We start from the raw sequence: 15,496 nt of genomic DNA, 5'->3' as shown, positions 1-15,496 counted from the left end.
GAGCCTTTCCTCGGCGGGGGCTGCTGCTGCTCGGTACAGGGCATGTCTGTGGCAAAGCAGGAGGCTGCAGGTGGCAGCAACCAGGAGGGAACATGCATGGATAGACATCTGGGCCTCCTAAACCCAAGATGTTTTATGGCAGCTCTCAGGGAAGCTTTGTCTCTGTTGTACGAACAGTACAAGTAAGTCATTTCCTACCAGGACTTCTGATATTTCTCAGACTTCCCCTTTTCCTGACGTCCTTGCACAGCGGTTACTGTTTGCCTGGGCCTCAGCAAGGCCTTGGATGCTGCTCCCACAGGTTGTGTCCTGGAGGTGGTGCTGAGGCTCTGCTCCTGGTGGCCCTGCTGGAGCCAAGGTTGGAGCAGGTGGGCTCAGAGGCACCTCCAGCCTCATCCGTGCCCTGGCTCTGTGTCCTGCCATTTTTCTGAAGAGGTCTGATGGCAGTGTGGTGTGTGGTTGGTAGGTTGCAGATAAGCTGCTCATGGCAGGGAGAAGTAGAGACCTTCACTGAGGCATTCAAGAGCCTGGTATTATACACATACAATGCTTACAGAAATACTGCATGAGATCATCCTTCCCTGGCACACACTCCTATTAATGTGCAGCCCCTCAAGGACTTCCTGAATCAAACATTTTATCTGTATTATTTGTTTTTAGATTTTTTTTTTCCCTTATGCATGTCTGAATGCTTTTTAAAATCCATTTAAAATTTTGGCTTGTATACCATTCTGTTACAAGCTGCTAAGGAGAAATTACTCATCTTGATTTCTTTCCCGTGCTGCCCTTATGCACAGGATAAAATCAGTGTGTTATCTTTGTAGAGGTTTTGAGCACTTGACATTAGCTGCACTGAAAAATAGATCTTTGAATGAGATACTAAATTATAGAAACCACACTTGGTGACACTTTGACTAATATCTATTATTAAAGATGTAACCATCTTTAACCATTACACTTTATTATTAGTCATAGATTTGGCTTTATTGAAGTTCTAAAAGGATAGCATGCAAGCATTTTTCTCACATATCCAACATTTGTGGATAGAATGTTCTTAAATGTATGGGAATATGGGAGTATTTACTGTATTTGACAGTAAATACCGTGCCAATGAACTACACAACATGCAAATCCTTTTTTTTTTTTTTTTTTTTGAGTTCCTTTTATGAGATGTGCCACAATATAATTAGAATGATATAGAGCACAATTGCATTCACACTCACTAAAATTGTTTTCCCAAATGGAATCAAAACTATTTTAAGTGTTATCTTTACAGTGCACATAAACATGCCTCTCCTGCTAGCAGAGCTCTCCCATCATTGCTGGGAGCCAAGGCCAGCTTGCCGGGAGCGGTGCCTGCTGCTGCAGCCTGACCGCAGCGTGCTGATGTTCCACGCTTGCTTGCAAAGGCAGAGGTGTGATGCACCTCACTGAGCATCCAGAGGGAGCCTCTGACATTGTATGAGTACGTGTGTGCACTTCTCCAAGTTTTTAGCAGCTTGGTAGTTACTGAATAGACACCAAGGGACATATTTTGAAACTGGGCTTTAACCTCTGTCTATAAAAAGCACATTTACTTCTACTGAAAGACACGTTTATGTGCAAGTTGGGTAATTAAGAATTTAATCACCCTTCCTGAAGTGAAAATAGTGCTTTCTGCACAGAAACAGAAGCGAAGTCTAGAGGCTTTATTCCAGAGAATTATTTGCAACCTCCATACAGAGTCTGAAATGACTTGTTTGTCTTCAAAATAACCGCATGGAAAATCCTTTAAAAATACATTTTGCCAAGTGTCTGGAAGAAAAGGAGCCAAGCCAGAGTAGATCACTGACCTGCAGAAATGACCTTGCTTTATCCACTAGTGCATACAGAACTGTCTAGCATTTGATGGGCATGTCTCAGCTAATCTGGTTTTTATTTCTGTGGAAATTATGTGCTGTTTTTAAGCTCTCAAAAACATAATTGAATTATTTCATTTGCTGGAAGCATCAGTGGTATTAACTCCCCATTTTCTGATCTTGCTGGTGGAAGACTTGCTTGGTTTTGGGTGAATGGGAGTAATTCCAGAACTTGAACAATGGGCTGTGTCTCTGGGTACTTGTGAGCAACTTAGTTTCCTGATAGCTCATTGCAGTGTTAATCATCTGGAAATATAGATGACACTGATTTGTGTTGAATCATTGTTCATTATTTCCAAACAATGGTGTATGGGGCCTTGAAAGAGGTTGAAAGTTTTGCCTAAAAGGTGGCAGCATTGTTTGGTTTGTAAGATTGCACATAAAACTTACAGTGACCTGATACTTGAAAAAGATCAGTCTAAATCATGCAACTTCATCATGCCTCAGGTTGCAGAAATATGTCCACTGGATAAAGACAGACATGCTAGGCTATGAACAGAAAGGTGCCAGTTTTCAATTATCCATCACCTTTCCTGCAGAGTTCCTGTGACCAGCTAAGACAATAGGATAAGCTTCATTTTCATCTAAAATATATTCCAGCCCTGGGATATATAATGTGTTTCTTTTTGTACATGTGCTGTTAAGAGTTTCCCTAGTCTCTAAACATGTCATTACATTCACCCAACTGGTGGTCCTATGCTTGGCTGCCCTTAAAGACAGTGACTCCTGCATTTAAGGAAACCTTTATTCCTTTTTGTCAGCACAAAGATAATTTTGAAAGCCAGCTGAAAAAATGGAACGTGTACTGCTACGGAAGAAGTGTGCCCTGGAGGATTTTCCTATTGAAAAGAAAGGCTGCAAGAGTCAGTTGAGTTAGCTCTCAAGCTGATTTACAGTGTAGTGGATGACAGAATATAGCTCAGAATTATGCATATATCATTCATGTTTCATTCATTTTTTTTCAAAACTGCTGTCTGTGACTTCAGAAGATGATGGATATTGCCATGTGCTTATATAACTCAGACTTCCGTGAAAATTAATTTAGAATCATGGTCTGACATTTCAGACCACTGTGTTATTACAAATGTTTGTTTTCTTTAATTTTGTTGGTGCTCACATGTAAGTCAGTACACCAACATATATTGCTATTATTTTCCTTAATTAAGAAGGGTCTAAAATTTTGTGGACTTTCATGTTTCTGGGTTTGCAGTTCTTTTGTTTTTGTTTATAAACACTTTTATTGCATGAGAAAATCTACCAAAAGCATGGCATAGGCAAGGTGTGGAGGAGCAGGAAAATCAGTACTTCTTCCATGCTTGCTACTTCAACCAAATGCACAGCTAATGCTGCAGAAGGTGCCAGCCCGGGTTCCTTCGCATGAAACTTGAGCTCCTGGTAGTAGTGAATGAGACAGGCTAGATGAGCTGCCTTCCAGTCCTCTTTTTATGGATATATATTACTTGTTTGCATTTGCTTGAAATAAAATCATGCTGGTATGATTCATTTGAAATATACAGATAAATCGATTACTTACCATGATTCTGATTTTCCAGTGCTAATTGCCATGGATTCCTCTCAGGAAGATATGCTCCTGAGCCTACTGTCCGAGGGCTGTAGCAAAGGCTATCCGAGGCTTCTGAAATCCACCCCCAGACATGGCACTGGCTCAGTTGTGTGTTTTTGCCCGGCTTCTCTGAGCAAGCTCAGGGCCTGGAGCTCTCCCTGGTGCTGTTGGTGGTGGCCTGGCTCCAGTGCCTGTGGGGTCGCAGCTCTGCCCACAACAGCACCGCACATCGGCATCAGTGCCTCAGGATGGCAATCCTTAGTTGGCCTTAAGTTCTTGGAGCTGTGCACTGCACGTGTGTGTATTTCACTCTGTCCTTCTCTGTTAACTTTTGATCGTGTTGATTGATTTCAGCAAACTGGATAGAGTTACCCAGTGCAATTAAATATTGACACATTTGGGGACAGGAGAAAAAAAATTAAGTGGCCTCACCGGTGTCCCACCTAAGGAGGAAGGTTGCTAAATAAACTCATACTGGAGGGAACCACAAAAGAAAGAAAATTTGTAAACATCCCCATTGCAGAAAAAAGCTTCAATTGACCAGAAGGGGATTTAACAAAAAACATATTTCTGTAGGAAAACAGGCTTTGCTACTGCTGAGTGTCACAGAACTTGGTTTTCTGAGTCTGAATCCAGTGAAGAATGGGACATGCACACTGACAGGAAACTTGGTTTCACTTGCTCATTATACTTTGTATTTTCCTTAGTTGGCAGCTCCCATTTGAAATTTTTGAAAAGAATGACTATTTTCAGACTTCTTTTTTTTTAATGTGACAAGGAAAGCTGTTCATCTGAAAAAAGCTGTTCATCTGGATTGGTTCTGCTGAAGTGTGTTATTACTTGATTGTTTTCAGATAAATTTCATTCTCTGTGTGTGACATAATTAGTTTCCAAACTCATTGTGTAAAAACCTGTAAGTAAACCTTCTGATAACGGAAGATAGCCCTTCAAATCAGAAGTTGCTAAGTTAGGTGTTCTCCCAGGCTAGAATCCTCATTAGGATACGCTTCATAGATGCATCTGATTTTTCATCTTTGAGGTTAAACACTATATTAAACAAATTTATTCTCTTATAGACCAAATAGTAATGTTTGGTAGTGCTTCATTCTGTATTTATTGTTTGAGGGAAATTACACATTTCTCTCAAAATGTCTTGGAATTTTCATATCTGAAATGTAATATATCTATCCTGAGAATAGCTTCCCAATAGCTTGTATTTGGTTTGTTAGGAAACCCAAGGCTAGCAGTACCAGACTATTTTTTTGAACGCCATTATATTACATTATATACAATTTTCTGTCTCCTGATGGAAAGTCGTAACACCTAAAATAGAGCATTCATTAACTGATGCTTATAGGAAATAACGTTCTGTTCCTCTGCGAGATTGGCTGTCTTTGATAGTTTCTTTCCTAAAACAGCAGTGAAAGAATGAAAAATGGGTTTGCTGCTTCCTAAAACCATATTCAACTTTCCTTACTTTCTGAACACGTGTGGAAATATTATTGTAATTATTGTAATGCATTGATAAGTACAAATTCCTGGTTCCAGAGGGCAATTGTCATAAAGTTAGTTTTCTAAATGGGAGATGGGATGGGGGAAAAAAAGAGGAACACTGTTGGTAGCAAAAATATTCAAGGAGAAAGAAGAGAAACATTAAATACTGTACATGTAGAAGTCAGATTATAGTCTGATCTAAGACAACTTGAGTCTGGTGAGCTCCAGTATCTGGGGCATCCAGACCCTTCCCTAGTTTAGACAGGAATGTTTTGACAGCTTTCCTGATTAGAGATAACACCGATGCTGTGCAAGTGGAGCTCCCTGCACTGCACCTGGGACAGGGCATAGGCACTCACAGCTCATCAGGTACAAGCTTTTCCTCTGTGCTGCCTGCCTGTTCTATACAGGAGTGTGCCGAACACTGGTTTTGGCTGGAGCTTTGCTAGTCAGCCTGGTGGGTCATGAGAGGCTGTCTCCACCAGTGCCAAATCCATGTTCTGAGTGCTTAGGGCAACAATCCTTGCGTTTCCTTACTGTACTTACATGGTCCTTGCTGTACTGCTGCTCCACGGGATTTACAAGCTGTGAGTAAACTGGATCATGAAGTGAGAAAAAAGTATTTCACATCTTTTAATAATCCAATTATATGTCACAAGTACTTGACTATGAAAGGATGAAACCCTGCCACATTTACAAATCTGATATAATTTATGATGCTCTCAAGTGATACCCATCTGTATTTATCACTTAAGCTTAGGAGATGTTTTTGCAGCATAAAACATGTAAGCGCATTGGAAATCTTTGCATTTATAACAGTGATGTGCAAACAGAGCTGTTCTTATTCCATCCAGTCTGGGAAGGGCACAGCATCATCAGAAAATAATTGCTCTCATGCTCACAGTCTGGATCACTTCTCATTGTAAGGGCTGTAAATCAATGCTAGACACTAAAAAGCAAACAATTTATTCTGGAGGAAAAAAATGGTTTTAAGTGGCTAAAGAATTTGTCCCTTCGGAATGGCATATTGAACAAATACCTGCTTTCTGTAAGACACTGACTGTTGGGTTCTGTGTTTCCAGGTTGTACATGCCTCCAGGTGTTGTGTGTTCTGAAGAAAATAAAACACTAGAAATATTTTCTCCAGATAAATGTTTATGATATCCAGAGGATGGATTCTATCTAAACAATGCAGGCCTAGTTCATCTCTGCCCAAAGTTTCTATGTGTAAATCAGTGAAGTACTCGTGTGAGCCAGGCACAGGCTGAGCTGGTAAGAGGAATAAGAAGCTGCATATTGGGAAAGCAGCAGTGGTGTGTTTTGGCCATACTCAGGCATGTTTATAGCTGAGAATAGCTAGAAAGCAGGCTCTTATATTGAGATATTCTTGCTACCTGCAGAAACAATTTCTCAGTCATGTATCTCACTATATCACTTCAGTGGACAAATTTATTAGACTTTTAATGTTTTCTTGATTCCTTATTGTTTTGCTCATTGAAATTTAATGAAAAAAATAAATACAAAAGCAAGTTACTGTTATATTAGTCATATACAGTGGTGCTTCCTTTCTGGAGGCTGAATATCCAAGGCTAGATCTGTTCCTCTGATTTACAGACAGAACAGTGTCGCTGTGTGTAACTAAGCAGGCTGAGTATTGCCAGGTTAGTCACACCATCTAAGTTACGTATATATTGGCTAGATGAAGCATTTTATTGACATTTTCCAGACTTGTTTCTGTCCTCTTTTCCTTTTTTTTTTTTTTTTTTTAAAAAAAATAGTTTTAATAACTATCAGAGAAGCTTCTGAGGACCAATGAAGAATAGCTTACTTTCTGATCTTAAAAATTATTGTAGGAGTTTTGAACATTCTGCTGCAGAATGTAGAAATTTGGCAGTGAGTAATTCTGAAATGAAATTATTCCTCTTTCCATGCTTATGAAAAGCAATTCAGAACTGTGTGACATACAGATCCTTGGCATTCTTGGTGGAGTTTATTACACGTTTGCTTTGATTTTCACAGTACTTTTGCCTCAAACAGCCCAAACCACATTGATCATACCATACAATTGAGGACTGTAGACATAAAAATGGGGTAAAATTAAGGTTCTAAGGGCAACCTATTTTAGGCATTTTTTAACCTTTGAAGTGCCTGATTTTCCAGCTTATTTTGAAATAGTTTTTTTGTGGGGAACCTGATAGAAGGTCATTATGCTATGCACAAAGGGAAAATAATGCAGGAGACTAGCCAAGTGCAATAAGGCTGGTTTTCAAAGGCTTTGAAATATTATTGTTACTGGGCCTATAAATATTGTTTAAAAGCCTTTCAGAAGACAGTTTCCCCCTAGGGGTGCTGTACAAAGCAACAGTGTTCTCCGCTAGAATGTCCTTAATACAAGGCTTTTAGGTATTGTTACTTTCGTTAACGTCTTTATTCTAAAAATACTGAATAAAAACATTTCTGATGTGTCCTCTTCTTCCCCTCTGAGATGTTTTCTTGTCCTGGATCATGCCTAGCGCTGGATGTGGGTGACTGGAGCTGGCTGGCTGTACCATGCACAAGCAATAAGATTAAATCGTGCTAGACAATAAATGAACAGGCTTCATTATTTACTGACTGGCTTAGTTTGATAGGGAGATTTCTGTATTTTCTTTCAATTCCATCTGTATGTTCAGTGTCAGAGCTGTCCAAAATCTCCCTGTGGCTGCTCAAGACACCTTCCCATTCCCATATGCCTCTTTTTTCTCCAAACAAGTGTGCTAAGTACACTGCATTTCTCTGGGGAAGTTGTGTTCAAGCCACAGCCTGCTTTAAGCATCCTCCTTCAGAGAGGGATTTGGTTGCCTGGAAACTGCAGCTGGTCAAACTGGGGGATTTCAGTTCCAGAGGATTTTTTTTTTTTTCCTTTTGGGTTGAAACAAAGACTACAGAACTTCTTCCAAAATCACTGTTTAAAAAATGGTCAGTTGAACCTTTCATTCTGTTATAATCCAAAAGTTTGATTTTGAGTTTGTTAGAGGATAGAAAACATTTAAATTGAAAGTTATTTTGGTATTCTGCTCCAGAAAGGTTAAATTGGATCATCTTGAGTTCATCAGAACACTTTTGCAGCTTCGCTTTGGAGAACAAAGCTCTTGTAGGAACGTGTTTGCATGACAAGTTTTGGTTTTGACAAAAGATTATTCTCAATTCAAAAATGTTAATTTGGAAATTTTTGCAGGGGGTGTACTTGTTTCTCTAAGTTTGAATTTGGGGTTTCTCTTCATGACAGTGACTTTTTAGTCCCTACCCATTATTTATTCAGCTTAGGAGCACTGCTGTATTTCTTCCCTCTGTCTTTACGGCCTGGCTGGGTTACCCAGCTTGGTGTAGTGTCTGGGTGGGCTGTTGGTGAGCGGCTGTGCGTGAGCATGTCTCTTTTCTGAACGGCTGGTCACGAGCATGCACATCCCTTTAGTCTGGGGTTACAGATGCTGTAGTTGTACACTTTTAATTCAACAGTCATTGGATCAAAGCAAGGAGCTGGATTAAAAAAAATAAAGTTGTGCTTTACTGAGCTCAAGGTGAAGCTGATGTAAGAGAGATTCTTTTTATATTATCTTTTTTTTTTTTTCCTCGAGCTTCGTGATCTCCTTCTTTCCTACCTGCTTACAAGCCCGAGTGAAGAGGAAGTAGTGTGATGTTTGGCACTTCTTTGATATTCTGCTGGTACTGATATTAAATAATGCTGGAGCGTATAGATGGTAGTTTCTGTAAATACACAGAGTTTCTGTAAATTAACTGCTGGAGAACTTTCCATAAGATACAGGATGATTCCTGTTCTTCCCTTTACTCAGTCAGGTAGTTTCATTCTAAATTGTCCCATTGGTGCATTTGTTTATAGCAAGTTTTTGTTTGTTTGTTTGTTTGTTTGTTTTTTTCTTTGTATTTCTATTACACCACTAAAAGGTTATCAATAAAATTTACCTTTCAGTCTCAAATGTCCACTATAATGACTTCTATCCATTGTGATTCATGGCAAGTGCCAAGATATCGGGATAGGTCTAGTATAAATTTGATTTTATGAGATTGTCAAACTTTCATAAAAAGGTATGATCATGTTAGCTGATTGACAGCAGGAAACTCACATTTTGGAGACATAACTTTGCTCTTCTTTTCACTTTTAAGTTATTTTCATTTCACTTTGAGCATTTTAAAGTTAACTGGTTTGGCTGGGCCTATGTTAAGAGTAGAATGTGTAAATTAAAAAGTAGGCAGCTTGGAGCACAAGCATTACTGTAATGACTTCATTCAAAGCAGTCTTTTCAAAGGAAGTGCTGACCTACTTGCTTTTAATGGAGCCTCTTTAATCATACATAATTAAAAATTCTTCTTTTTTTTTTTTCTTATAGGAACTCACCACGTGAAAACTGTTGTGAATCAAAATGGTCACTACCTAGAAGTTACAAGAAGTTACGCAGCTACAAGAATAAATAGCAAGTAGATACTCCCTTTTTTCCTTAATAAATATTAATATTCTTGTAATCAGGGCTGTTTAATTGATGCACATGCATAGACTTCATTCTGAAAGGGTGCTAAGCAGCAGTCACTAGATTTTCATTCTAATGTCTAAACAAAAAAGAGGAAAAGAATCATTTGAATGAATTAACTGACAATGCACTACTTAGTAGTGTACAGTGTGTGTCTAGTCTGGAGAGTGCTAAATTGCAAGTTCTTTTAATGCTTACCCATTCATTTTAAAACAAATGTTGCTTTTAGAGTATTCCAGCTGAAATCTACTGAAATAAATGACTGTATTACAGATTTACACAACTACAGGGGAGAGTAGGTTCCAGCTACACTGTGATTACCATCTGAGGGCTCAGATATTAGGGTATGCTCTCTTCATGAGAAAGAAATACAAGTGTCTTTATGGCCACCAGTCTACTGGGTCAGCTTTAAATTGTAAATGAAAACTTACTTTTCACTGAATTGTTTCCATCTTGAAATTGAACATTTTGTCTTGTTTAATAAGCTTTCAATCTACTTGAAAAGGTTATGTTGCAATTAATTAAAATGCAAGTAAACAATGAACAGCAATCTAAATATGTCAGAAGGGTTTGCTGTATTTTTACTGTTATGTGAAGTAAAAGATTATTTGCAAATTGGGCATTCAAATAAAAGTGAAGTAGGAAAATACAAAAAGAAAAATAAGCAGTATGCAGCACCATTGGAACAACCTCTCTAAAGTCTCTGTTGCTTATTTCTGGTAAGATTAGTGGGATTTTTAATGTAACTTCCTTCTTTAAAAATGTAACCTATTTACTGCTTATATATTAGTAAAATGTGGAGCCTCTCTTTGATATTTTTTTTTTAACCCCATTAAAAAGATTTTTTTATTTTCCTAAGTTTTTACTATTTGTGAAAGTCAACCCAAATGTGTTTGGTAATGTCTGGTTCATCTCCAAATTGCTTCATGAAAGGGATGATCTGAAAAAATCCAGTCCGATATTATACTCGTGTAAAAACTTGATAAAGAACCAGTAACAGATGTCAAAATATGTCAAGGCGAGTGCAGTGGGAGTATCACTTGGAACACTGTGAACTTCTGCCTGTGCTTTGGTATGTGAGCAATGAATAAACTAAAATATCGTAACCAAAAGCAGACCTGGAATCTCTGTTAACAACCTTACATTGGCCATTGGGAATACATAGTTGTTTTTCCTCAAATTTTTCCTGAAGATTCAAGAACTGTTTCCTGAGATACATAACGTGATATTCTTTGTAAAATAAACCAAACAGCATAGATATGTGTAAATATGTATATATTAAAGTAGCACACCAGATTCTCCAGAAGTGGAAATTAATGTCACCTTCAGTTAGGAATGTTTGCTTATTTACAGAAGAGAAGAAACTTGTGTTATGTTCAAGAGATGTAATTAAGGCTGAGGCACATTCTGTAGTATTTTAAAAGTAAAAAAGGTTTAGGCTGCCATGGTTGGATTTTTTTTTTTTTTTTTTTTTTTTTTTTTTTTTTTTTGTGAATCATGCTGAGGAAGCAGATTTTTGCAATAGGTAGGGTGGGATATAAAAACCAATCTTCTCTGAGAGCAAGTCTGTTGTATTAATCAGGTTTTTTCTTAATCCTGCTTCCATGTTAGGAGGAATTCAGAGGCAAAACTGCTTGAATTTAGCAAAAGTAGGATTTCATCAACATCATGGATCTCACTTAAAATGTGTCAACATATTTTTTTGTAACAGTGCTTTTTGTTCTTCTACCAGCTCTCCTGAATTCAGAAAGATGAATGAATGCTAATCCTGGTGTACTTGTCTTGAAGTGAGAAGGGAATCTGGCCATGCTGTGCACTGGCATGGGCTTTATGCTAATCTCAGATAGGTCTGGGCTTTTAGAGCGACATCATGGCAGGAAGCACATTGCCCCCTGTCCTGTGTCAGGTGCTTGACAGAGTAGTAAAAAATACTTTACCTATATGTACTTTATCACATGATGCTGTGATACCAGAACATCTCTCAAGGTGATCTGGACTGTAGAAGTTTTGGTATGAACTATTATATTATGCATACATTTCATTAGAAATATTGTATTTGAAATCAAATTGCATCAATATATTAAACATTTAACTGTATGTCCATGATTACTTTTCACAGTGCAGAATATACTTTAATTGGTTTCAGTTAACTCATTTGTAATTTGGAAAACAAAAATGGGAGAAATTGCGTTGCAAAGTACAAAACACCTGTTCCAGAACTATTAAGGATTCTCTGTCCCAAAATCTTGTTTTATAATTATGAGGAAAGTGAACTGAAAATCGAGAGATTTTTTTAGCAGCTACCTCTTAGCTTCAATGATGCTACTTAATTAGTATAAACTTTTACCACTGGATATATAACACTCATCTTTACTGAGAATGTTTTCATGTTTACTCCTTCCAACTCAGTGGTTGCCTTTACTGCTGTCAAATTATGGAGCCATTATCTATCTAAATAGATCTGAATTCGCCCTGAAATCAATATAATGATGCCAATTTAGGCCAGCTAAGAGCCCTCTCATTCGTACTGCTTAGACACTGGCTGAATGCAGACACTGGTGCGTGTCTGGTGGAGGGCCACTGAATGATTAAGTGCCTGGAGCATCCTTCCTAGGAGGAGAGGCTGAGCAAGCTGAGCCTGGAGAAGGACAGGCTCAGGAGGGATACAAATAAATGTGCAGATACCTGAGGGCAGGGAGTGAAGAAGCTGGAGACAGACCCTTCTCAGTTGTGCCCAGAGAGGGGACAAGAGGTGATGAGCACAAACTGAAATGTGAAATCCGATCTGAACATAAGAAAACACATTTTTACTGTGAGGGTAATGAAACACTGGAACGGCTGACCAGAGAGATGTTGAAGTCTCATCTGCAAAGCCACGCAAACCTGGCTGCACCTGGTCTTGAGCAGCCTTCTCCAGCTGTCTCTGCTTGGTGCCATGCAGGGGTTGGACCAGGTCATCTTGGATGTCCCTTCCAGCCACAGCCATTCACTGACTCTGACTTCTGACATATTTTTCCTTCCTTGCAATTTGGCTACAAGGAATGAGTTCTACTTTCCTACCTTAAAAATGTGTAGGAAAGTTAGCTATAGTCAGGAGACATGAAACGGCTGAGGAATAAGATAGTATTCTGGCATGAGCTGCCACTGGCAGTGTAACTCCAAGAGCTTCTATGTGAGTCAGTTTGAAAAATAGTCTAACAGCATTGCAGAGCTGATGCCATTTTAAAGGCAGCCCTCTCTGTTCATCTTATCTGATTTTCACAACTCTAGATATAAAAAAAAAAAAAGAAAAAAGAAAAAAGTTCTATATTATTTAGGAGATTAGTCACAGATTCAAATTATATTTCTGATGTGGATTCATGTAGATTATCTGTCTCCATATAACTGATAATGCCTTCTAAGTAGTGGCATTAACTAAGTGATTTTGAGATGTTTCCTCAAACATCTGATAAGCAGTTCTCTCTCCAAGGAACATTGTCTGTGTCTCATGCAACACATTCAGAAGAAAAATCACATAACTTTATTATTCATTTGCCATAGACAATGCTGGAAAACTAAAAACTTGGTGTTTGTGGCCTTTCAATAGCTAGAGCATTTTGAATTGAATCTGAGTGGTGGAGCTGACCACTGCTAGCACACTGAGTGATCACTGTTGGAAGATCCATAGTTAACATGCCGATGTTAATAAACCACACATTTGCTGGTTCATCCTCGTGATGAAATAATGTGTAAAGGCAGTAGAGAGCAAGGACATCATCTTTGGGTATGTTGTGCTTAATTTCATGGTTCTGCTAAGTTAAGGTATACCCTAGTTTAGGTTCCAGCTGCTTTATTCTCTCTGTTATAGAGACACAAGGAAGTCTTGCTAGGACAGGAAGGATTTGTCATCATAGAAATTAATGTGCAGGTGCTTAGGATTATGAAGCATGTCAGTCAGGGCTGTTTAAAAATACTCATACATCTTTTTAGAAAATGTGAAGTGATTTCAGTTCTCTGCCTTTAGATCAGCATGCACAAACCCCATCTCCTGAAGCATTAGTTAGTAAGTGTAATTCCACCACAGGAAAGTGAATAATCAAACCCACTTTTCCTGCCTCACAGTTAGCAGTACTTCGATCCCTTCCTGACCAGGAACTTTCAGTCTGTTTCAAAGAGAAGAGTTACATACATGCTTTCGAGGAAATTCTTGAAGCTGTCAAAATCTGAAGTTGGACAGCTAATTCTGAAATGCAAGTAATTTACCTAAATTATTTGGAAAATGTCAGATATTAATTTTAAAAATAGCTGTGAAATACATTAATTTTTGTTTCAATTACTTGGTTATTTGTCACTAAAAGTTCAAAATAACATTTGATGTCATTTCAGATTATTTGACATGGCATATGGATGTTATATACATGAAAGTCAAAATATTGTCTCTGTTTCATTTTATTTTATTTTTAAACCACTATAAACTGCTACATTTTGCCTTATTTTCTTGGTCAAAGTTTCTCCTGTTTGTGCTATAATGGAACATCTTGACAGTTTGAATCAGAAAATATTAGACACCTTGTGAGTAAATTGGAGGAGCAGCTATTTTCAGTAGTCTAGAAATGTTATCACAGTCTAACACATGGGTGTTAAAAACAGCTGCTCCTCTAATTAGTTCAGAGTGTTTCATTTTTCTACATGACTTGAAATGATAAGTCATGCCATACTGTGCACTGTTACAATTGGTACAACATGAATTAATATAAAATTTACTAAATACATTCTTAAACAAAAACTTGTCTCCGAAGTTGGTCTTGAAACTTTGAAAATTGATTTTGAATCAGAAACACTGAGTTTCAGTGACCTCACACAATGTCTTCACAGAATTCAGACAAGAAATTTTGAATGGGGATAAATCTCATTCTGTGAGCTGACTTTCATGAAACTTAATGGCATCAGGGATGCTAATTAATGCTCAGTCTGGATTTTTGGAGTATGGTATTCACATTACTTCATTACTTTTGCCTGTGTATGGGAACACAGACACTTGCACAGCAGTATTTTCTGTAATACACAAAAAGTTTGTAACACCATTGTTGAAATATTAATCAAATTTGTATTAGATGATGGGAAACCTTACTTTTTGTTCTTCTTAATAGAAAAAGATCAATTGCATTTAACCAGAAATGGAGCCAGCAGCGCCGGGGAGCTTTGTCTCAGATTCTTCTTTCCTTTTCCTCATGAAAGAAAGACTCATGTTTTGTGTGACTTCTCACTTTTACCTCTTTAAAGATGAGGGAGCTTCTATGTATCCTTTCCATTTCCACTGGAAATCCACATGTCCAGGTTTAACTAGAAAATTTCATGGAACTGTAGGATCACAGAAGGGTGGAGGTTTGCAGCAGCCTCCTGGTAGTGTCTGGCCCAACCCACTGCCAAAGCAGTCACCTAGGGCAGGCTGCAAAGCAACGTGTCCCACAGTTTTTGCATAGCCCCACAGGTGGAGACTCCACAACCTCTCTGGGAACCAACACCAGTGCTCAGCTACCCTTACGTTAAAATAGCACTTTAATACGTTCAGGCGTGATTTCATGCCCAGTGTGTCAGGTGCTCCGGTCCGTTAATCATCGTAGTTAATCATCGTTAATGGGCTCGCTCCAGCAGGGCTGTGTCTGAGCTGTGCTGGGCTGCTCAGGGCTGGGCACAGCACTCCGGGGGTGGCCTCGTAGTGCTGGGAGGGGGAATCGCCCCTCCTGACACGTGAAAAAGTTGTGAATTACTGACAATACAGATAAGGGTAGCAAACAATTTAAACATGACTAAACAAGAGAAAAACACATTTTTATGTAGAATGTTTGCATTTTAATGTTTATGGATGCATATTAGTATTAAAATGTACATTCAGAAGTATATGTTTATGCACTTCTGAAAGGAAATGTTTACATGCAAAATTCAAACCTTGATTTCATCTGAGAGTTAGGAGCTGAGATTTTGGTTGTGAGTCATCTTTAGTCATAGCAGAGTCTGACATTTCTATTTGGAAA

The 15,496-nt window shown here is 38.4% G+C and overlaps 1 protein-coding gene across 9 annotated transcripts in view; it reads left to right on the top strand.

The window, feature by feature from the left end:
• Positions 1-15,496, top strand: part of LRRC7 (leucine rich repeat containing 7) — a 170,609-nt gene that overhangs the window by 45,198 nt on the left and 109,915 nt on the right. For all 9 annotated transcript variants that reach the window (XM_032191862.1, XM_032191860.1, XM_032191861.1 and 6 more), the window contains exon 2: positions 9,345-9,432. In XM_032191862.1, the coding sequence (XP_032047753.1) occupies position 9,432 (1 nt within the window). In that variant the 5' untranslated portion in view covers positions 9,345-9,431. The remainder of the gene's footprint in view (positions 1-9,344; positions 9,433-15,496) is intronic.

This window comes from Aythya fuligula, chromosome 8 (assembly GCF_009819795.1).
Source record: "Aythya fuligula isolate bAytFul2 chromosome 8, bAytFul2.pri, whole genome shotgun sequence".
Classification (NCBI taxonomy): Eukaryota; Metazoa; Chordata; class Aves; order Anseriformes; family Anatidae; genus Aythya; species Aythya fuligula.
Note: the sequence above shows the minus strand (reverse complement) of the source record. Positions and strands in the feature narration are given on the sequence as shown.